This window comes from Nyctibius grandis, chromosome 16, assembly GCF_013368605.1.
Source record: "Nyctibius grandis isolate bNycGra1 chromosome 16, bNycGra1.pri, whole genome shotgun sequence".
NCBI lineage: Eukaryota > Metazoa > Chordata > Aves > Nyctibiiformes > Nyctibiidae > Nyctibius > Nyctibius grandis.
Window position 1 is genome coordinate 8,105,167 of NC_090673.1, and position 24,434 is coordinate 8,129,600.

The 24,434-nt window shown below is 52.8% G+C and overlaps 1 protein-coding gene across 1 annotated transcript in view; it reads right to left on the bottom strand.

Moving 5' to 3' along the window:
* The window catches only part of WHRN (whirlin), a 51,152-nt gene extending 27,445 nt beyond the window's left edge, over window positions 1-23,707 (bottom strand). The window contains exons 1-2 of the mRNA XM_068414228.1: window positions 23,108-23,707; window positions 6,682-6,897 (exon numbers count right to left, since the gene is read on the bottom strand). Coding sequence (XP_068270329.1) covers window positions 6,682-6,897; window positions 23,108-23,707 — 816 coding nt within the window. The remainder of the gene's footprint in view (window positions 1-6,681; window positions 6,898-23,107) is intronic.
* Between the last annotated feature and the right edge of the window lie 727 nt (window positions 23,708-24,434).

The following is a 24,434-nucleotide window of genomic DNA, read 5'->3' on the forward strand; positions in this document are numbered from 1 at the left end:
GTATCAGGGTGAGCTGGGATCGCTCCAAGCTGCTGAACGCACAGCTGTCCTAACGCCAGCCTAAAACAGAGGCAGCAAGCAAGGCCGTGCAGAAGGACAGCTACTCTGTGGGGGGGAAACTGAGGCAAGGTAACCCTCCTGCCCCTTGCTGAGAAGGGCCAGGTGTTCCCAGGCTCATGGTAGCACAGATGCTGCGCTATCCCCACCTCCTCCCCTACGCCGTACCCAGGCTGTGTCCAGCCCCAGGCTCCTCCCGCGTGTACAACACAGAAGCATTTGGAAGACAGAGGTCACAATTTTAATTTCAATGCTGAAACATCTGCCGCCTCCTGTAGCAGGAAATGAAGGACAAAAAATGCCATCATCAGTAAGGCATTTGCTCTGAGTTGAGTCTGATTTCTTTGCTGAGTTGATTCTTGCACGGGATTTCTTTTCTCCAGGTTTATGAAATTACATGTTGACAGATTCAATTCTACCATTAGAAAAAGCACTTTCAGACAAGAATTACTCTGCATCAGTAGGATTCAGCACACAGCTGTGAGTGGCTGAGGTTTCACCCATGCCGACAGCTATTTCCGTGCCATTACTGCTACCACACAACAAAAACACCACTTAAGGAGGCTCGAAGGGCTCATCCTCCCCCTGCTCACTGAGGAAGCCCCACTGGCTTATGTCTAGACATCCTGCAAACGCAGGAACGCGGAGCCAGCTCGCAACCCAGTAACGGAGGCACTGGGAGCAGTCACAGCTGCTGGGGAGCCGGATCCATCAGATCCCGGCCTTCCAGGGCAGCCTTTGTAAGGCCATGCCGGGGACTGGGCTGTCACAGCTGCGCTGGCAGCCACCTCCAGGCGTGTTTAGTGTCAGCACAGCCACAGGGCTGCCTTTGGCTACACAACAGGCACCTGCGGGGCACAAACAGGTTCTTGCAGGAGGTGTGCGCCGGGGCAGTGAGCATCCCCCAGGGCTGAGAGGTGATGCTTGGGGCAGAGGGACAGGCAGGCAACAACAGCAGCACAGGGCAGTCTCTAAACCAAGTTCTCTGCCGTGGGGCCCGATCCCAAGTCTCAGCCCAGCAGTTGCCTCCCCACCGGGCACTGCTCGGCTCACACAGCACTCCGTAGCTCTGGGGCACCATTACCATTTTGGGGTGCTTTTTCTGCTTAAAGTGCCTGAAATAATGAAGAGATGGCACAGCTGCCTGCCAGCATGGGGTGAGGTGAGCTGAGGCCTGGCCCAAGGGACATTTTGGGGTAAGTCTGCTAGGACAGTGCCACAGAGCGCCCAAGGCAGACAGATAACTTTTATCCCCAGGGAACTGGGGGACCAGTGGCTCACACCACATACTCCAGTCACCACAGGGAACTAACCACATACCCCCGAGCAGCCTGGATATGCTTCTAGCTGTAAAGCAAAGCAAACCCCAGCAAGGTCAGAGCAAGCAGTGAGAGACGTGGGGAGCTGTATCACTTCACACTGAAAATGTCATTATAATGTAATAGAACGAAATCCCTCCTTATCTCTCCTGCATCTCTTATCCTTCATGCTCAAGTGGTCGCCATTAGCGTCTCAAACATTCAAGCCACGCAATGTTATCACAGATATATTTTTTTCTTTTTTTTTTTTTAATAAGTATAGCTACTTTTGAATACAGAACTGCCTGAAGGCAAGGAGACGTTCACACTCTCTTCTCTACGTATATTTTCTGTCTTCTGCTGCACCAAAAGCTTAAAGGAATAAGCAGCTCCCCTGGCAATAAGCACATTAGAGCAACAATTCAGCTGATGAAATGACGTTTCTCAGAGAATTAGCAGTCTGACACTTGCAGAGCGTCTTGCACAGTTCATCTTCCTCCCAGCTTAGAAGCACCTACGAGCTTTTGCTGGCTGATGGTTTCCAAAGTGATTTTAGTGAAATATGCCGTTGATCGCAGAAGTACATCAGTGACAATTCACAGCACAAATGGTCCTTGCTGCTATGAAAAATTTAGAGGACTTAAGCCCAATCAGATCCTAAAAATCAAACTGCTCTGAAGCAGGTGGTGATTACTGGAAGCAGGTCCCATCTTTCCAGCAAGAAGGCTACATCCTCTGTTGGGATGGTGCTGGGGGACTGCCACAGACAACACAGACAAAGAAAGTGTAAAGATTTGCAGTAACTTGCATAACCACAAGCGCATACATGCCAGCATCTCCTTCATCCCTCCATTCCCTTTAATTCTCGCACCCCTTCTTATGCCTTCTCATGAGACAACATTCAGATTCGGCTAGGTCTACACTGAATAATCAGCCCAGATCTTAGCATTCACCTCCTGCTCACCCACACAGAACAGCCTCTGACCCAAGCTTGGCGTAAGCTGGATTTTGGCCCAGGACCACTGACTGGAACAGGATGGTGAAAGCAAAGCCAGTGGAGAGCTGACAGTCCCCCAGTAACTTCCCAAAGCCCTGTAATGGCTTCTTCTGCAGCTGACAGCGAAGGAATCCCAGTGTCCACACTAAAAGATAACGGAAAGCCAAGGGTAAGGAATGTGCCAGCCCTAGGCCAGCAACGCCGGCTGCCTTCTGCACCGAACCTGTGCTACAGCAAAGCTATCCACTGAGGTCAGCCTGACCTGCCTGCTGAAAGCCCAGCCACCCTGGCTGCCCCCAGCCTGGCCCAGCTGCTCCACACCTCCATCCCGCCGTCCGGTGCCCGCTCCGGGAAGGTACGCAGCCATGCACCAGATCCCTGCTCCGCCGGACGGATCGATTACACTATCACACACACGCCAACAGCAGCAGTTTCCATTTCAAGCCTTTTGATAACGAATGCTTCTGCCTACAGATAAGCAAACTTGTTAAACTATGCTACAAACCCCAGCCTTCCAGGCATACAGAACAGATGCGCTGGAGGGAAAGGCAGCCAGACAGGGATATCTCTATTGCCTGATGAATGTAGGATGCCTCCACCAGCCTTGAATTTAACCTTGCAAAAGCTGGAAATATCACCTTAACTACAGCAGCACTGCAGGTTACTGAGCTGTAGCAATGCATTAACAACATCCCTGGCTTACATCGCTTCAGCCTCCTGCTGCAGGGCTCAAGTCCGAGCTCTGCTGTACTTTCCCAAACAGTGCCTGTTTGAAAGTTTTTTGCATATGTCTTCCAGGACGTTCAGATCGATTAGAAATAGAAGAGAGAGAGAGGGGGGAAAAAAACAAACTACTAATGCCCAGCCCTTCCTTCGGAATGTAGAACTACCCAGAAATCAAACAGCCCTTGGGGGTACCTGTCAATCCTGATTGACTGGGCTGAATTAACCAGGGATATGTTGTATTTATTTGCATGATATTTGTGAACTGAATAAGCCCACTTTCAACAGCTGAATATATATATATATATCTACACATACAAATAAAAAGCAAAAAAACTAGAGGCAGGCTGTTCCCATGTTCTGGGACGTGTTTTAATCTCTCAGTGGTGCACAGTAACTCAGGACAAAGCGACTCAGCTAATTCACGCCCTGAAGCATGTGTTCAGACAAACGACACAGGCAGTCACACCAAATAACCTCTCTCAAATCTACTGGCCAGGCCAGGCTCTCTGCACTGCCAGCCAGCCTACGATCATGGCGGGGCTTTCTTTCACCGTCAGCTGGCACAGCAAGGCACTCGGGATACACAAGTGTCTGGGGAGCCTTGGTCATTTAAAAGTTGTAGCATCCAGTGATTTTCTTTTGCCGGTCTTACAGATGGGAATTCAGGAGTGCAGGTTATTGCAACATGCATACCGAGCCTTGCACATGGACACCAAGGAGCAGGGCAGCGAGGAGGAGCTGGGTTTGGAGTCAGGCTCGAGGCAGCACAAGGAGTGGAGGGGTCAGGGTGCTGGGCCCCACCACTGCTAACAGCTACTGCTGAAAGTGCTTCTGAACCACTGAGCCAGCAGGCTAAGGAGAAAGGTGTATCATGCTTGTGGTTGGCAAGGATGGAGGTCCCAACAGAGCAAGAAGGCATCCAGTGCTGAGAGCTGCGCTGCAGCAGAGCGGGAGGCACGCGGGAGCCTGACACAAGAAGTCTGGAGCAGCAGAGGGAGCCAAGGGCCATCACCAGAGCTGCGCGGGGATCCCGGGACTGAAACAACACAGGAGTGTGGTACATGGCCAGCGTGGCACAGAGGGGCAGGATGGGAACAGCAGAGCGGCTGATGTCACTGCTGACGTGTCACAGAGGAGCAATGCCAGGAGAAGGCTGGATACAGCCTGTTCTCGTGATGCCAGCACGGCCCGCTGCATCGGATCTCTGCATGCCCGTTTCTGTGAGCTTCAAATACTTCCTGCAACCGTCATTGACTCTTCCCAGGTTAACAGAGGGGCCTTCACCCCCTGCCCTGGGGTCAAAGCACAATCCTCCACTAGAAGAGGTCAAAGGACTGTCTTGACTGTGGGAAGCAGCACCAAGGAATGGAAAAACAAGCTCAGATTTTGGAAGAGCCAGGTGGAGTGTGAGGTTCTTCGCCAGTCCTCACACCTGGGCAAAAGGTCCTGAAGCCAGCAACCCACAAGCTGGTAGCCCCATGAAGACTGGGCATCCCATCCAAGGCTGGCAAATCTTTCCAGTGCTCTGCAAGGGCAGCGCTGCTGCAAAGAGGCATCACAGCAATGGCACGAGAGAAGCACAGCCACTTCTGTGTGCCAAGGTCCAGCTCAGCTGGAATGGTGCTACAGTGGGCGACTTGGAGCTGGGGCCCCTCACACCTTGGGAGTAAGTGTAGCCAACAGCATCCAAGCCCAGCGTGGATGCTCTTTGAAGTTTAATGTGGCCTCCATTCAACTTGGCTTCACTCCCTTCCAAAGCGGATTAAGCTACGCTAATTAAAGCTCTTTTAACTTGCAAAGTTCCGTTGGATTAATTTTCCTGTGCACCCCCTGGGAGACAGCTCTGACAAGCTCAGGACCAGGAGCAGCACAGAGGAGGGTGCTTTGGTCTGATGACTGGCCCATGCAGCAGCCACGCTGCCCAGGGACAGCTAAGGCACCTGTAATGGCATCTCCCGAGGGCCTGACGGGAAGGGGCTGTCTGGGGTCACGCGAGGCTCAGGCCCTGGGCAGGGATGTGTACAGCTGCAGGCTGCTGAGCATTTCATGTCGATACACAGCAAGGAGTAAAGGAACAACGTGCAGAGAAACACCTCCTACCTACAGCTTCAAAGAGTCGCTGCCTGCTCTATCAAGGTGACACTGAGTGGTAGGGGGTGGGGGACACCAGCAAGCCAGCAGCGGCTGCTTTTCTCTTCTCCTTAAAGTAAAAATAATGGGCCCTTCTCCCTTGCGGCCCACATGAATATTTCATCAGCAAACTGCCTCATCCTCTATTAGATTTTCCCCTCTCTGGCTAAGGTGGGAGGCTCCAGCTTACTGATCCCTCTCCAGCCTTTCCAGGTGGAGCTGAGGACATTTGGGCACACAATCAATGTGCTGGGGACAGCCCCAGCGATCTCAGGATAGCCTGGATGGAAATATGTTGAGGCTCCAAGCAATCCTGTGCCCTTGGGAAGCAAGTGCCCTGCTCGCTCATATGACAGTACTTGGACATCCCATGAACGCAGGTGAGGCAACACCATGTCCTGCTTGTACTGGATGAACAGGTTCCCTATCCATCACCACGGAGAGAGCGAGCAGTGTCTGCCCCTCCAGCCTATGCCTCACTGCAAGGGCATCTGAGCACTGTTCCTCTGAATCTACAACTCTCTATGTCTGTTTGGGCATGGGAAGCATGAGGGAGAAGACAGACTAAATCCCTGAGATCAGATATTGCAGCTTGAACATGTCCTCTGCTGGCTTCACTTACAATATGGCCTATTTCGAAGGAGGGCAGGCTCACAGTAAGAGCAGAGGATTGGAAATCAGACCTGTTCATATGCTTTCCTTCCCGCCAAAGGCCAGAGATCCCAGCCCTGCTGGAGTGCCCAGCACTGGCCAGACACCACCAGCTCCCCTGGGTACCGTTATGGAAGCCATTCCCTTCCCTGCTCCTTTCTCACTCGTCAGGGGTTTTTGCACAGGGCTGCTCAGGCCCTTCCTGGCTCAGTCTGCCTCTCCCCAAAGGGAAAAGGAGAATCATCCATTTTATTTTATGGCATTTTTGGATGAGAAATACTGCCAAGAAACCCAAGAAAGCCTCACAGAAACACCAGAGGAAAGATCTGAAACGCAGGAAGATGGGCAGTAATGCACTTGGAGATCTAGCTCTCCAAACCCATGAGCCCTCCTGAACACGACATCTATGTCAGCCTCCCAATGACCCGTTGGCAACGGGCCTCCAGCCACAACAACAACCTGTTCGGGAAAAGCCTTAAAAGCAATTTCTGGCTTGACCGCTGCTCCTGGCAGGACCCTCATCGCCAGACAAGTCTGCATCTGGACAATGCTTTGTCTCCAGCTCAAGTTCTTCTTGTGTCAAATGGGAACAAAGCCAATCCATCGTGTCCTGCAGGACTCCTCAGGAGAAAAGAAGGGAAAGCTATAGACCTAGGGAGAAAACGAGGACCCAGGGCATCCTAAAGGAGAGACAGGCCATCCCAACAGAGGCCAGAATCACATGAATGAAAATCATAAGGAGAACAAAGAGAGCTGGCACCTACACGGTAACAGGTAACCTCAGACAGGCCCCCAGGGCTGTGGCTGATCCCCCTTGCTCACCTTTTTCTCATCTCCCTCTTGCAGGAGCTGGAGGTGGCTCCTCTTCTCGCTGTCCTTGCGGAGGGAGCTGTTCTGGTGGTGTGGCAGGCCCACTGGCGGGGACACGCTCCGGCCCTGCGGGTCCACCCAGGTGTAGATGTGGTTGGTGACGTAGCCCCCTGGGATGCGTCCCACTGAATGTACAGACAGGTTCAGCTTCTTGCAGCCTTTCAGTACCTGGAAGACAAGCCAAGGAGAGGAGGGAGTTAGTGCCTATGGAGGGGGAAGGACAATCTGCCTTGGGATGCTGGGGTGACATGGCTTTGCCCGTCCTTGAGGTTGAAAGATCTCAAGCAACTCTGCAACCACCAACAGAACGACTGAGCTACATAAAAAGCTAGTGAAAGATCTGGAATTTTTCTATTCTCTCCTGAACAGCAACAGCGTTACAGCAAAGCTGCTACTGCCGACATAGAAAATACGCTCCCCCCATCAGCCATGGAAAGAGCAGAGTGAAGCAGAGTACGGGAGGCAAGGCGGGTAGTGACATGCCAGGAGGAACCCTGGTGCGTGCTGAACCCCAAACTGAGCAGTTTCTGCAGCTTTGGAGAGAAGTCAGAGCAGGACACGGGATCAACACCAGAGGAGAGCAGCGCTGGGGGTCCCCACAGCTCAGCCCCAAATTCTGCCACTGGAAAGGCTCTTGATGCCTTCAGAGGGTATTGACAATGCTCCCAGAAATTCAGCCTCTTGACATTTCACTACCAGCTGCCTCCCCAGCAAAAGCAGTCAATTAATGAGTACAATAATTATTAACTATATCCATATATTTAAAACAGCATGCATAGAGATGACCTTGGGATCCAGATAAGGCCATTTGCAATTGCTCCTCTGCTCCTCCAGTTTCCACTGTGAGAAGCTGGCACAGGTTTTACCATAAACTTAAATTAATATATAGGTGTTCTCCCTGGGGACAGCTGTAAGCCCTGATCCTTTCTGAGGCCTCAGGAACATCAATGCTCCAGCTCCGCTCTCAGAAAGGAGGTGCTTCGGGTTGTATTTCCATATATACGTCCTTTTGACGAGCTGCTCCTGCAAGGTCTTCTCTCCCTACGGAGCAGAGAAGCTGCCGAGCAAAGCTCGTGACTGGGAAGAACTAATACCAGCAGCTCTTTGGTACAGAGCAATATCGTCAGTCATACTGGGCTGGCGGGATCCCAGCTCTGACCTGGCAACACTCCTGTCCCTCCCTGCCAGAGGCAGAGAGAATTCAGCTCGCCAATTCCCAGTTCAGCATCTCCATCACATAGAGCAATTTGGCTGCAAATTTGTCACATGCTCCCAAGGTCACCACGTGCCCGGAGAGCTTAAACGGGGACTGCGAAACCAACAGCCCCACCAGAACAACTGCAGCACTTCAACGTCCTGGGCTGCTGGCTAACTCCAGACACTTCCCCTTAGCTCCCCAGGCCCCTCAGACACATCTCCTACCACAACCTCTTCTCTCCCCATGAGCACAGGGAGCCCAGCCTGGCCAGCAGACAGGCAGAGGTGCTCACCTTGCTCCAGTCTTGCTAACATCAGCCCAAGTCTCATGGGGACGATGGAGCTATTTGAGCCTGCTGCCCACCCCGGGCTACCACTCTTAAACGGGCACCATGGTGCCCAGGCCCATCCATCTTCCAGGGCATCGTTCAGCTTCCCGACCCAAAGCCCCTTCATAAGCTGCCATGTAGACAGGCTCAGGATGATCCACAGCAAGGAGCTGGGGGTGGCAGGGAAGCTTCTCATCTGCTCTAGAGCCACCAGTGCAGTGACCCCTGTGAGATGGGGTACAGCCCCCACAGAAACAATCTCACCCCCTTCTCCCTGCATTCACTGTCACACTGCTCCCATGTGGGTCTCTTTGGGACTGCTGTAGGGATCCCATTTCCTCCCTTCCTCAGAGCATCCATCCTCCAGAGGGGGGACTGAAGATAACCCTCTGGGGTTTCTACCACACAAGAGTGATACCAGGCACAGCAGAAGCGCAGGCAGGGCCCCCAGCTCCGCGCCGGGCACCAGAGAGTGTTCACAGCCTGCCCTGAGGACGGGGCAGGGGTTGCTGCTGGAGGCTGGCAGCAGGCAGAGTGCTGGCTGTTCCTGTCCTGCCCCAACTAAATGTCATCCCCTGAAAGAGCAGGAACAGCAGCACTCCACTCTCTGGAGGCACAGTAAAGTTTCCAGGGATGAGAGGCCAGAGATTTACAAGAGACTTTTTATGTCCCCCTGCAGCTCCCTTGACAAGGCCACCAGGAGATGGGATCTCAGTCAACAGGGAGATGTTTTATGCATGAAGGTGACAGCAGAGAGCCAGGAGGCGAGGAGAGCAGCCGTCTGGCTCGAGAAGGCAGGCTGGGCCAGGGCTCCGCGGCAGCCGCAGTACAAGAGACAGGGGAGGAGGGAGCGAAGGGAAGCTGGCGGTGCCCATCGGGATGTCACTGGTGACAGCCTCTCCCAGGAGAGGGCAGAGCTGCAGCAGGAGGGCTGGACACTCCGCAGTCCTTTATACATTCACTGAGGCTTCTCAAGGACTCGGTGAGTGAAGCAGCTCCCTGCCCAGCACAGTGTTTCTCCCCCAACACATCCCCACTGCTAATGCCTACTGAAGAGCTAGTGCAGGACCGCAGTGGTACCCCACCATGGCCTGCCCTACACTTGGGAGCCCTTCAGGACACAGCTCTGCCAGCCTCCAAGCCACCTGCACCACAAGACACAGACTGCACCTTTTGGAGACCTTTTGCGTGATCACAGGTGGGGAAGGACAGTGGCACCCACAAAGGACTGCCGTGAGGCAGGGTGGGACCATCCACGCAGCTCAGCGATGGCAGGTGGGGATTCCAGTTACCTGCCCTTGTGCTAGGTGCTAAACACACTCAAAGGGACGGTGCTTGCCTCAAGAAACACAAGTGAGAAAGAGCAACCAGAAAAGGGAGAAGCCAGGCAGGAAACCAAGGTGACCCCACAAGTCCCTGAGAAAGCTGGTGGCAACCCCTCTCTCTTTGCATGGTGTCACGTCTACTCGATGACACTGCCCCTGCATGTGGGGGGTTCTCCACGCTTCCCAATGCAACTGTGACCTGCTTTCCAGCGCTGCCTTTTCCAAGCCAGGCTACACCTCAGCCCCCTCTGCTCCCACCCTGCCCCACAGCCCGCAGCAGACAGCCCCTGCCATCACGTGCAGCTTCCATCTTCTCCGGTTGAACTCACTCTTCCTCAGCTTTATAACCCCTGACATAACGAAGGGCCACGCCACGAGCAAACCCTTCACCCAACTACAAGCTGGTGGGAGAGCTACAGGCTGTTGGACATGCCCAAACCACACAGAACACGTGTACACAGTGGCATGCAGATGCCTATGCTGTACGCAGATGTGTGACACACCGTTGCAGGCACCACGGAGACATGCATGTAGGCCCAAAACAGTAGCTGTTTAACAACACTATGGGACCATTTAAGAGAGGAAGAGTAAGACAGCTGATTTTTTTCCTAGAAGAGGGTCTCCGACAGCCCTGATTCAACATGGCCTTCAGGCACATGTTTAAATGAGCAAGCATTTAAACCTCTGCCTAGAACACGCTTAAGCACAGGTCTGAAATTCAACCAGTGAAGCCCATTTGTAACCTGAATCTATTTATAAGAATAGATTTTTGACTCGTGAGCTTGCATCAACTTGAAGAGATTATTTTTATTATTTTTAGGATAAGCTTAAGTTTGTACCAGCTCAGTGGTAAATCCTTCTTTGACTGCAAGCACAAATAGCCTGAAGAATCTCTGCTTTTAACCTCCACCAGAGCACATCTGCTCCAGTAAGCCCCAGTACAGCTCCTGCTGAGGACGAGGCCCAGCATGAGAGCCAGAGGTTGAGGAGCACAAGGCTTGCTCTGCACCTCCCATGTCCTCCCTCTGGCCACCACAGTCTTGTCAAAATCACAGCACAGTCACCACAAACCTCTTCCCCAACCTGCTGACTGCTAAAGTCAGTTTTGTCCAAACATTTGAGCTTTCTTTGTTCATTAGGCAGCCACCAGCTATTTAAACTACAGCTGACACAGCTGTGGGAGGAGAAGAGAAGCACTGTTTTCCCTCAGATAACAGCACCACACATGCTCCACAACGAAGCACGGGAGCGAGATCTGGCACAGGGCTGTAAAACCTGTGTACATCCACACACTGAAGGAGGCTTTAACAAAGCACTTGGCATGCAGAGCTGCAGAGAGAAGAGGCATCAGGTGAGCCAGACGGGAGAAGCTTCCATCGTGCATCCAAACAGAGACAGAAATCACTACCAGCTGCCTTGGTGAGCTCCAAGCAAGCAGGGCTCCTACACATTTCCCTGCACGGGAAGAAACACTGTGCTACCCCCTCTGCTTTTGTTTCTGTCTTTACCAAGGCTGGTGCATCTGTTCATCTTCTGGTTTGTAAGAAGCACCCATCCTGGTATCTGGGGAGGAGAAGTCTGTTACCCTTGGGGGAAAGAGGAAAAACGTTGGTCCCAGTGGCATAGATAGAGGAGACCCCTGGAACAGGACCTGCTGGGAGGAGGCCGTTCCCTGGAGCAGTGCAGTGGTCTTGCAGGGCACGCTGGGTCAGCAGCCCATGGAAAGGGACCGTCTCTGCATTGCACAGCCCGTGACTCACCTGTTCCCATCCTACACACAAAACCAACCCCACACTGACCTGTGGGGCTTAACCCCTGTCCCCACCCAGCTCCCAGAAGCCTACAAGTCAGCCACTGGGATCCCCAGCACAGCTGCCATGCCAGCAGAACCAACAGCCTCCACTGGCTTTTCTGTTTCCCATCGCTGTGCTTTGGCAGGGTGCAGCCTTTAGAGCGGGAGCCAGAAACCCTCCTGCCATAGTAAGAACTTCCCATTTTTCAGTGCCTCAGTTTCCCTGTTATTGAGGCTGACAAACCATCCACTTTTGGAACGACCGCTGAGGCAACCCCAACAGCAAGTCCCCTCTAAGCTGGTTCGTCTGGATTTCCAGCCAGACACAGAAGACAGACCCAGGAAGGCTTTCTCACCAAGCTTGGGGCACATGAGACAGGTGCCCTCAGCAGCTCCTCACCTGCTCCACCCCATTTCATCCCTTCAGCTCTAGTTCTGCTCATACACATTTCCATCAGGCTCTCAGTAGCTTTCAGAGTCTGGAGGAAACAAGGTTGATTTGACATCCCAAAGAAGTTTGCAGGTAATTTTCTCATCCACTGAGCATGATTCCCAGCACCTTTGGAAAGTCAGCAGCACATGGTAATGACTCTCTCCTGCCAGCTGTTCTTCAGGTCATTACGAAGTGCTCTGGGAGAAGCCTCCCTCTAAGGGATGCTCCAGCCCCATGTGCTGGGCTCCTACGAGGAATCCAAGCGACCACCACAGTGGAGCATTGGCCATAAATTTCTTAATATCATCTTGGTCCTGACAATTTTTATTGCTACAGAACTGGGACACAGAGTAGATTTAATGAGGCCATTTATGCCTGCTAGTAAGGTAATGAGGTGCAGCCTATTGCTGCACTACCACTGGGCCAGGATCTTACCACCCGTGTGCTTCAAGCAGCACCACTCCTCTCCAATTCAGCATGCAGCTGTGGCTGGTGCTAGAGAACCCAAGCAAACAACTTCAGAATGAGAACTGAGGTAGAAGTCTTGCCTCTAATAAAAGAAAGTGCTTTGAGTGTAGAGGTGCTGCAAAAATGGAAACCATTAATAGCCAGCCAAGGAGGCAAGAGCACAGGCTACTGGGCTGAGCTGGAGAGGCAATGGGAGTCTCTGCAAGCCCTTGGGGGCACACCAGTGCTAGGGGACAATGACGATTGCATTACAAAAGGGCGACTCAGCAGCTTGGGCAGGATGGAAGGTTTTCAAGCCAAGGATGCAGCAACAAAGCCTGGCAAGGAGAGGAGATGGTCAATGTCAGGGCATCAGAGAACACAAGAGCCACCGCTGCTCACCAGGGCCAGCTCTGCTCGCCTTAGCCCCATCCTCAGCAGGAGCAGAGCACCTTGTTCTCCAGGGACATGGCACGGAGAGGAGTCCCGGCATCCCCAGGAGCAGCCAGCAGCCTGGGCAGACTTTGTGCTGATGGACAGAGCCCAGACACAGGCTCTGGCTGGAGCTCTGCACTGCCAGGACCATTGGGCTTCACTTCCCAGCCAGCTGGTGCCGGCTCTGCTAAGCCAGCTGGGAGCCTCAGGACATGGGTGGAGCAGTCCTGGACGGGCAGATGCAGACCAGTATCCAAAGGCAGCTCCAGCCCAAGACTCCTCATCTTTGCCCAGCTGTCCCAGCAAGTAGGATTATTCTCTCCTCTGTTTTCACTTTAATTTAACTTCTCAGGGCTCGTGAGAAGGGGCTAACTGACAACCTGGGGATCAGAGGTGCTAATTACTGACAGACCAGGGACTCACTCAGGCAGCTTCTTCAACACATCTTTCCCTGCCGTCGCACAGGCACTTTGGCCAGCAGGGACCATACCCACAGCAGAGGGCAGGACCCGCTTTCCAGCTGGTCTCCCTGAACATCAAGCCATCAGCAGGAATTATTTTCCAGCTCTATCACACTGGCTTCTCCCACACTGTGCATCCACCCTGGCCTCCGGGAATGTGTGTGCAGAGGGTCCCAAAAGCCACCCGAGCACAGGCTTTTGGCCAGCGGCATTGGCCCCTTGGTGGAGGGGGGGTTTATGACAGGTTTCCTCCACGGTACCCTCCTCCCTTGTAAGCCTTCAGGCTGCCGGTCCCTGTGCCTGGCAGCCCAGCTGCTGCTCGAACATTGAGCACTTTGCCTTTCCCCACTCCCAGGGAGGTGCCACAGTGCCAGCAAACTGGGATGAGTCTGCTGACCTTGATTTAGCTGTCAGGCCTGCTTACAAAGCAACAACAGCAAGCGAGAGGCTCAGCACCTGCCCACACGAACAATACACTTCCCGGGAAGCAGGTCACCCCAACTCCCTGGGACAAAAGGAAAAACTCTTCAGACCAGAGTTTCCACCCAATAAAAAGTGTGGGGCCAACGGAGAGAAAGGACAGGCTCTGGCTGGGAATAATACAAGAGAACTTCTTCCTCAGAGACACGCAGGTTGTCCTGCGTTCAATGATTGCAGAGATACCACCACAAAAGCAAGAGCATAATTCATCCTGCAAGCTCTTTGGAAAGCATGTTATTTGACAGGCACGCTGAACCTAGCCCATTTGCAGTGGACCATTAAATAAAATAATTCCACCTCCTTAATCGCCTCTGCAGCATCAGGCAGTGCAGACTGCATCTCCATTTCCTTTCTCAAGCCACTTCAGGGACTTGCTACGTGTCATTCAGTGCTGCTGTTTTGCTCCAGACTCCGATAAAATTTGGCTTTGCCCCATCTATAATGCATTTGAAGACCGTGGTGTGAAAGGCTTAACGCTGGCACCACAGTGTGCAAGCACACCTGCTAGAAGGCAAGCTTAAGGAAATAATTTAGTTGAATCTGGGGATCAGCGCCAAAACATTTAGCAAGGAAACAGTCACCAATTGCCTAGAAATGTTATTAGAGGAAGCAAGTGCCAGAGAGAAGGGCAGATTGATTCCATAAGGCCACCGATCCCCTGACAACACACTATTTAATTATCAAGTCCTTTGAGAGTGAAGTAGATTGCTTAAAATCATCAAAAAAAGGAAACGCACATCTCGTGTACCCGCAGTTATACCTTTTAAAAAACCAAAACAACACACAATAAAGCATGTTCCTTGCCAAGACCAAGACTGACAGCTGCCACCCTTCCCGAAACCCACCGTGCCAGGCCATTCTCGCCCAGCATGTCTCCCATTACTGGAGCCTTTCCTCTCCCACCTTCAGGATTTTCCCCTTGTTCTTTCCGCTTCTCGAGGGCGCGGAAAGGTTGAAGGCTGTGTAAAAGCATCTTCCAGGCCTTCAAAAATTCCCCCCCCCCGTAGGAATGCAGGTGTCAGAAATCAATGGCAATTAATCACCAGTATTCTTCTGGCAGCCTGAATAAAATATGCGTCTCGTACGGATACAGCCCACTCACTTACCTTCGCCGCTAATGAAATGAGCAATCCATTCCAATTCATCCCGTTAGTGGGTAGATCACAGTTTGATACAAGAAGCATTAACTCTGAGCCATCCTCCCCCTTGCTACAGACACAAGCTGTTTTCTTCCAGCAATAACAGACTCGCCAGAGCTGTTTGGCTCCTTGGGCTGCTCAGATAACGGGCATCCCAGCACTCGCTCCGACTGCAAGCTGTGAAGGTCAGCGCGGAGGTCTATCAGTCATTGAAGCACCACACGATTTTGCACCAAGTCCCAAAAAAGTAAGGCACAGACTTTGAAAAAGGCTGCAAAGGGGAAAGAAATGCAGAAAGACCACAGGAGGGAGGCAGAGGGAGGTTTAACAGCACGCTCCAGCACCATGGAGGGGACAATTTGCAGAAGTTTGTCTAACCACTATCTCCTGCCCTGTCCTGGGGTGTTCCTGCTTGACCCAGGGAGCTTCAACTTGTGGGCTCAGCTAGACTGAGCAAAGCCATCTCAGTGGGAATGATGAGGCTCTGCTCTGGAGGAGAGGGGGCTGCAGGGGCAGGACTGCGAGACCTTTTACAGGGTGATTGATGGAGCTGTATCAGCTAAATGGTTCCTCCACCAGCAGAAAGGACAGAGCAGAAGACAGCAGGCAGAGGCACTACCTGCCTGCCTGCCCCCAAAGGCTTGCTCCAGGGATCCTCTGCAGGCAGGACAAATATCAGACTATGACAGCTCCCACCACACACCTCAGTTAAAGCCAAGTTCGCCAGGTGCCGTACAGATGCACAGGGAGAGACTGTCCCCAGGCTGCAGCCGTAAATAAGATGCTTCGGATCGAGTGTATCCCCTCCCCATCTCACCTGACAGACACCAGGGAACTGCTTCTGTGCAGAGGAACCAGGAGAACGTCTGCACTGACGTACGCACACAGCTCGTCCCTGCGCAGGGAGGACGTGCAGCTGGGGCAGGCGGGGGGGAAGAAAACTGGTACAAGGAAAAGGTGACACAGAGGCAGGTGGAGAGTGAGAGCTAGAAGAAGGGATGAAGGGAAGTGGAGGCACTCCAGATGGAATGCTGGGTGAGAGGAACCAGAGAGGAAAGCAGTGGGTAACACAGCACAGGGGACGGAGGGTGCGAAATGGCCTCCCTGTCAGGAAGGCAAATGGGAATTACAGGAGGCACAGTCCAACCTCTCCCCCTCTCCCAAGGCAAAGGTGACAGCAGTTTGGCTTTCAAGTATGCCACTTATGCAAATAAATGCAAATTGATGCATAATTATGGTGATTGCACACATTTAGCCCCAAGGCACCAGGAAGCCCCTGTCCCTTTCACCTGGAAAGGTCAAATGAAATCTTAGCTCCAGGGCCTTCTCCCTACCCCCGCAATGGCTGACACCCCCCATCCCCGCTTCAAGACAACAGCTCTGTCACCTCCCACCCCCGCAAAGCTGGTCACTCAAGTCCAGGACAGTTCTAAAAAGAGCAGAAAACTCCACATAGCTTTACTGCAGTAATGTAAGCCTGGAAAGCCTTTTAGGTGCTTTCTGGGGTGGGGAAGTACATGAGGGGAATCTAGATCCAAGCACTCCCCGACGCTTCCTCTCATCTTCTCTTTCCACTCCACACCAAACAATGCTGAAAAATATCCTGAGAACCACCAGCAAACCCATATTGTCGAGATATGGTCAGTTACTTGGTGGAAAACCTAACTTTGAAAGAATCCTGGGGGGAAAATGAGCAAGACACTTAGCTAAGCACCAAGGATACCCACTCAGTGCCTGCACAAAGCAGAGGCTCTTCCAGCCTTCCCTACCAGCACACCCCACCCCAAGAGGCTCAGATGCAGTTTCTGAGTCCAGCAACAAGAAGCTGGCAGGAACAGAGCTCCTCCAGGCTGCCCAGGTCCCGGCTTCACCTGTATTTACCAAGCACTTGGTGGTCTGTGACAAGGCGAATTAACAGAGCACCCAGTCAAAAGAAACTAAGCTAAATCATTTTAGCAGACGCACTGTCAGTTTAGGCGAGGGGATTTAGAGCTGAATAATTCTCTGAGCAGACGTGGCATTGAGGAAGGTGTCGAGAAAATCCATCATCTTCCCTGAGGACAGAGGAACTGAGTAAAAGACATTTTAACTCCCCAGCTATGCTGCACACTAATGCTTTTGTTTTCTGGAAAGAAAGACAGGCTTTTATCCTTTGGGTTATCTTATCAATTTCTCTACTGCAGCACAATTGTTTACTTACAAGGAGCCCACTAAATAATGTTTATGCTCCAAGAACTCAAGGATGCCCTAACAATACTAACCCTGATGAACAAGCCAATACCCATGCCGAGCACCATCATCCTTGCATTATGAGGAGTGATTAAGGACTTCAGTCTAATCTTTCGCATCAGTATAATGTCATTTGATTTCATTAGGGCTGATTGTGATTTGCTGGTGTAATGAAGGGAAACAGATGACTAAGTAGCTTGCCCACTGAGGGAAATCAGTGGCAGAGCAGCAAATCTAACCTACTCCTAACTCCAGTGCAACAGCTAAACACACATTCCCACAGGTGCTCTCTGTATGTGCAAGCTCACCCCACTCCAAGCTACACGTGATATTAATTTGATCAGCTCTGATTAGCTCACAGCGACAACGGAGCATCACCTCTGAGCCTGCAGTCGGGCCCTCGGTACTTGGTGAGGTCCAGCACTCGAGCCTGCTCCACTGCATGCCATCAGATCTGCCTGTGAAACCAAGAACATCGCTTGCCAGATCTACGCTCCATCACTGCCATCAGCCCTTCCCCTTAAGGAGCATTAAAACCAATTTAAAATGCAGATGCCTCCAAGTTCAAGAGTGACCTTTTTCCCTCCCCCTTTTTCCCAGAGGGAGATCTTGGTGACATTACACTTCCCACCTGCTCCGTCTGAGCTCAGCTGGCAACGGAAGTTAAAATGGAAACCGTTGGCAGGACAGAAAAGCAGAGCAGAAGCCTGTGGCTTTGCACAGCACCCGTGTTTTAAGCTGTAGGTGCTTTTTTTGTGTGTAGTTCTTGGGGTTTTTTGTTTCTTAGCAGACCCAGAGACCAAGGAATAGGTTACTGCTCTAACTGCTGGGGTAGGTGCTAGTCACATCCTTCTTTTCCATGCTCCAGCTACCTGAGATCCCTTGGGAACGGGAGAGGTTTCCAGCCTCTGGATCAGTCAGTGACTTCTAAAAAGAGAGACAAGCAAGCAGGCATTGAAAGGAACAGGCCTGATACCTTTACAGAATCAGGGGACCAATGCATTGCTTTCACTCCCCATTCGTCCCAAACATGACTGTGTGTGATGGTCCACAACTCCAAGTACCTGGAAGGGTTAAAAACCAACCAAAGAAGCCAAGCTGCATTCATTCCTACTAGCTGTTACAATGCCTGGGCAGTACAGCGGTGATTACTGACTACAGCAAATAAGCAGTCTCAGATAATGATAATGAATTAATTGTGCATCACAAGAAACAATGAAATGAGATTTGCTTTCTTGTAAGCTGCCTGGAAGGTAAAATTGCTCTAAATATGCTTCCCAGGCTCAGGGCTGCACGTCTCTTCTGTCATTTCTCAGCGGTGTTGTAGCAATACTATAAGTGCCCAGAGCACAAGCAGCTGGAGCCCTTTCTACCTCATATGAAATATTAAGGTCTCTGAAGAGATCACCTTGTTTGCCATCACGAAAGTGCAAATGAACAGAATAGAACATAATAAGAATTTTAATCTCCTTTTAATTATTTTTAAACGCCCACTTGACCCTAGCAGAGCAGGTGATGGAAAGGCTGGTTTGGAAGGAGTGAAAACCTCCTCCCGAGCAGAGAGCTGGTGGTGGCTGGCGACGCGGTCCCCCTCCATGGCAGGCGAGCCTTCCTGGGCAGGGCTGCAGCAGGGAGGGAGGGAGAGCACGGCACTGCCTTCTGGAGACCTTCGCCTTGTCTGTAACAGACCCTTAACCAACCGTTAACCCAGCACTGCCAAGTCCACCACATCTACATGGCTTTTAAATCCCCCCAGGGATGGTGACTCCACCACTGCCCTGGGCAGCCTGTTCCAGTGCTTGACAGCCCTTTCAGTGAAGAAATTGTTCCTGATATCCAACCTAAACCTCCCTTGGTGCAACCTGAGGCCGTTTCTTCTCATCCTTTCGCTTGTTACCTGGGAGAAGAGACCGACATCCACCTCGCTTCTCTCCAAAGCCACGCTGAAGAACCCAAGACAGTGGACTCGAACTACCCCAGTTCCTTCAGAATAAACCCAATGTAAGTCTATTGACTTTGGCAAAGCTACCACAGATTTACACCAAGACAAAAGAATCATGCTCCCTAAGACCGACGCACACAAATCAGTCTAGTTTTGGTGATTTTGATCCAAGCTCATCCAGATTTGCCCACGTGTCAGCAGGAACAGAAAGACAGCAGGACAAATGGCATCAGTGCAGCTCTTTTGAGGCTGATGTGGCTCATTAAGCCAAATCCTCAATCAGGAATGAGCCATCAGAGTCATGATACTTTAGAGTCTCTCTTCTCCCCTTCCTCCCTAAATGATTTAAAGGACATAAAACCCTATTGCAAAGCAACAAAAGTAAAAGGTGGGGGAGAAAGGGAGTGAGAGTTTAACGTAAACCCCGGAGTAGAGGAGAAATACCTCCCTGTGTAATGTTTTGATGGTCTAAAACCACAAGCACCTCAATTTTAACCACTCTGGACAAAATATTACAGCTTATCAATACACGCTTTCAGCACGACTGCTACAATATCACACAATATAACAAGGCTGATGAAAGCCAAGCAAGCTCTAAAAATACGACAGACAATACAAACTTCTTCACTTACACTGTAATTCAAATCACAGTGATCTTTTGCTAAAGTGCACTCTTGAATGCTGGAATGATAGAGCTATTAATTGTAATGGAGTCATTCAATTTTGATTTGGATGAAACATAAAGCACGAAGCAGACAAGGTATAAAACTCCACTACTCACAAAAAGGTTAAGAAGCTGGTCATTAAGTGAATTGGAGTGCTTAGGTAATCTTGTCATTTAAGTCAGAATTCTATTTTTTATCTAATTTACACTTAAATATCTACAAACCCCATTGCACTGGTCACAGGCCACCAGTCAAGTTTTCAGCAGGGACAGCGCGCAGCTCATTACTTTTGTCTTCTTTGCCCAGTGTCGTGACAGTTTTCATTTGGTGCCATGATGTACCAAAAGTTGGTACATCATGGCTCTGAGCGATGCCTGGAAATACAAAGTAGAAGACAGAAATTGCTCCTACGCCACAGGCAGTGCCTCTCTTCTCCTAGAGAGCAGTGCTGGAAATGGCCGGGGTACTCCTGCATGAAAAGAAGGCAGCTGAGCTATCACGGTTTGTAAAGTGAACGCAATAACTGCTGTGTGAATGCTCTACAAGACTGCACAAACAAGTTAAGACTCTGTATGTATTCACTGCTGCATCTGAACAGCTGCCTCGCTGCCCACATTCACAGCTGGGCATCTCCGAGCACCCTGATAGACAGCAAGTTGATTTCTGGTTCAGTAAGTTTGTCATGCTCACCCCGGAGAGAGCGACGTGCCTGGGAGCAGGCCAGGCCAGCAGCGGAACAGCCTTCCCCATCTCTGCAACCGTCTTGTGCCCTGAAGAACAAGCTTTTGACAACTCCTCTCACAACACCACATTCTGCATATTATGAATAACAACGCTGCCCTAGACAGACAGTTCCTTGCTGCAGGACAGTCAAGATGGAAGCGCAGCACGGGAACGTGCTCCTTCTCAGGCAGATGGAGAGCACAGGAACGGGAGCTGTGCTTTCGTCAGACAGCTTCTGATGGGGAGAGAGCTCACCACATCTACTCAGGCAGCGGTCAGGAGATCGAGCTACGCAGCCGTGGTTTGGTATTAAGAAAGCCTCTCTCTGCTCACCTTTCCTCCTCTCTGTAATTTGTTCCAGAGTACAGCTTATGCATAAAATCCAGGACCAAACCTAGCTCTGGTACAAGTCTGTTTATCCAACATTTCTCTCTCCATTGATCCACTACAGAGCAGAACAAGAGACACCAGTGAGGATGTCAGGACACAGTGAGGTTTGCTCTGCTCGAGGAGACCAGACCACAGCCAGAGGCCTTTGTGGAGCTGTTAACACTTGTCAAGACCGAGCCCAAGATCCTGAGTTTCAAGGGGAAGCAGAGAACATGGGGTCAAGCCTCCCTGTACACCACCACCTCTTGTCCCTGCAGCTCTGACATCCTGCACGATGTCCAAAACGTTAGGCTGAGGTGTTTGTATCTTAACCCCAGGGAAATCCTCCACAGACTGCCCTTTAGCATCGCTGAATGCCATCTGCTCTTCATTTCCCCCCTCCCAAATGCAGCATGCAAGGACAAATTGGCACTCGCTTAGTTTTAAAATCTGCAAAAGAACTATTACAGCTGCACTGTAAATCACTCTGCAACTCTTCCCAAGGGAAGTGTTTCTACCACCTCTGCGTGGGTCACAAACCCTTCCCAGATATAACAAGAGTGCGGGAGCTCTACAAGATGCCACCACAGCCAGGTACATGATGAAAGTGTTGTTTAAAGAAGTTCAGCTCACAAGCAGACAATTTCTAAGCTTCGCTTTCCTATCAGGATCGCATTAACAAAACATAGCTCTTGCCACAGAACAACCCTCGGCAAACTGCATCCTACAAGAATTATTTCTGTGCAGGAAGCACTTAGTTTCACTCAATATTAATCGTGTCTAAAAGACATCACATCCATTATATTAGAGAGCAAACAGAAAGTGATGTGAATTACCCAGCAGAGTGGGTTGAATTAGAGATGAAGTCACTTAACAGTCCAGAGCATTCCTCACACCTGGTCTCTACCCATCCCAACACTGTAGACAAAATAGGGGGTTTTTGCAATCTTCAGGGCACAAAATTGCAGGATAACTTCTGAAAGCTTACACCACTGTTGTCCTATCATTAGGAATAACAACAACAAAAAAAAGAATTCCTACAAATCTTTTCTCTGGTCTCAAGATTACCAGGGACTCATTCCAGCCTGGAAGACATGCCCTTGCCTAGGGCACAGATTTAAAGCTGGGGCAGGGAGCAGGCAGGTTGGCTGTGAAGAGGCTGTTCAAAGCCATGCAAGATTCCTGTGCTGTCAGAGGAACGCACCACATGAAGCAGGAACAGAAGTGCTTTAGCTTATTACGGAAGAATTAAAGCACAAACAACTACAAAGCAGTCTTGTCACTCCAGATCCCTGCTCTCACACACTGCCTACAAATTGCTACCCTAAAAGTCGATTCTCCAGCTGAATAGGTTTGTGCCTGGCACTGCTGTGCCATGGCAATGCTCTGAGCTGAGCCCACCAGCCACAAGACCATCTCTGTCAGTGATACTGGTCACTCAAACAGGGACTTTGCCTCAAAACAGGGAGCTTCAGGTGAAAATCCCAGAGTTTACGGGGCTCCCCCACCTAGGTTTACATGAAAGCTTTTATCGATAGCATCCCTACTGTAACGAACAACAGGTCTCCGGGGCATATGGAAACGTGCTGTGCTTCGGGAAGAGCTGGGGGCACTTCAGTTGTGTAACTGCTCTGCTTCTCCCGCTGACACGGTCAGAAGGGGACCTGGGATGTGCTCCTGCTTTGGGGACTATGCAGTCCGGGGGGGGGGGGGGGGGGGGCTTGTTCTGCTTCTCTGTGCCTCAGTTTCCCCACCTTTGAGAGGAGAAAACATGGTATAGTGGCTAGAGCACATGCCTTAAAACCCGGCTCAAGCAGAATTCCGACTGCCACAAGCCTCCCGGGCTGTGAGAAGGACACAGGCAGCATCGCTACGTTTCAGAGATGTTGTGATAAAAGTGTCGCTTGGCCCCGAGGGGGGTGAACCCGCCGTGTCAGGAACTGCGGGCGGCGCCGGGCTGACCCCGGCTGCTGGTGACTGCCCGTGCATCAGCGGGCACCGGGATTTTCACCGTGAACTTTCCGGCTCGGCTTCACGCACTGCCGGTGCCCGTACGCCGGCGGGACGAGCCTCACCTCTCCGGCACGATGCAACCCCGGAGCCGCTCGGCTCCGCGCACCGAAGGGGCTGCAGGTTTCCACCGCCGCGTCCCGGAGAGGGGCGGGGGAGCCGGAGGCTCCGGTCCCACCGGCTGCAGCGGGATGGAGCAGCCACCAAAGCCGGGGCGGGGGCGGTGAAGCAGGACAGGGCGCACAGCGACAGCACCCGGGAAGGGACGGAGGGAGCGGGGGGCCCGGCACAGCCGCCGGCTCCGGCGGGGCGAGGCGGGACGGGGCGCACGGCGGGGCGGGGATGGAGCGGAGCCCGGGACGGGGCGCACAGCAGCCGAAGCCCGGTCCGGAGCTGACTTACCTTGACAGCCTCGGCGTGGGTCACCCTGTCCAGCGACTTGCCGTTAACACCCAGGATCTGGTCGCCGACGCGCAGCCCCTCCCGCTCGGCCAGGGAGCCCGGCTCCACCAGCGACACGTAGATCCCGACGCCGTGCTCGGCCCCGCCGCGGATGCTGAAGCCCAGGCCCTCGTGGGCCTTGCTCCGCCGCAGGGTCACCTGCCGCAGCTCGCCGGGCACCACGGGCGGCGGGGCGGAGGCCGGCGGGGGGCGGCCGGGCGGCGGCAGGTAGGGCCCCTCGGCCGTGTACTGATCGAAGAGGAGCTGGTCGGACCGCGGCAGGACGAGGCGGAGCAGCGGCAGGAGCTGCCGGCGGCGGGGCCCGTCGAGGAGGGCGCGCAGGGAGCGCACCAGGTCGCAGACGTTGCGGCGGCCGTGGTAGGCGTTGAGGCAGAGGATGAAGCGCTCCCGCTCCGCCTCGCTCAGCAGCGCCGTCAGCGCCTGGTGCAGCCGCCGCACATTGGCCGACAGCGGCCGCGGCGCCGGTCCCGCCGCCGAGCCCAGCGAGCCCGAGGAGGAGGAGGAGGAGTGCACCGACACGCCGTCCAGCTCCGCGCTCATCGCGCCGGGCGGCACCGGGCAGGACCCGGCGGGACCGGGACCGGGACCGGGACCGGCCCCGACGCGCGCCCCTCGCTCCGCTCCACCTGGCCGCGCGCTCGCCAGCGCCTCGCGGCGGCTCCCCAGGAAGTGACGTGCCCGCCGTTGCCGGGAGACGGGTTATACAGAGCGGCCCCGCCGGCGGCCACTGGCCCCCCCCGCCCCGCCCCCGGCCCCGCCCCCGAGGGAGCGGCAATTAGCGCGGCCGCTCATTAGCGCCCGGGGGTACCGGTGTGCCGGGGCGGTGCCAGCCCCGCCCCGGGACCGCGCGCCCCGGGCTGAGGCCTGCGTGCAGCTCATCGCAGGGGTGAGCCGCGCGGTGACGGCGGCCGCCTCAGTCGGGGAGCGCGGCCCGGGGCGCGGCGGCACCGGCGAGAGCCGATTTGCTGGAGGCACGGCGGGTCAGGGCGGGCGGCAGCGGCGTGAAGCCCTTCCGCGCTTCCTCAGGCCCGGCCTCCGCCCGCAGAGCAGCAGCGCGGTAGTACTGGTAATTATAGCTGGTAAATTATAATACTGGTAATTCATCAGAGAACTTCAGCACTGGCTCCATTTTAATCACACGTCAATGATATTTAGGCACATGCGTTATTGACAGGGCGTTGAAGCAATTTATGCTGTTGGGCTTGGAGTCAAACCCAAACTCACTGCAATTAACCCCCCTCCATTTTGCAAACGCTGTCCAAGTCAG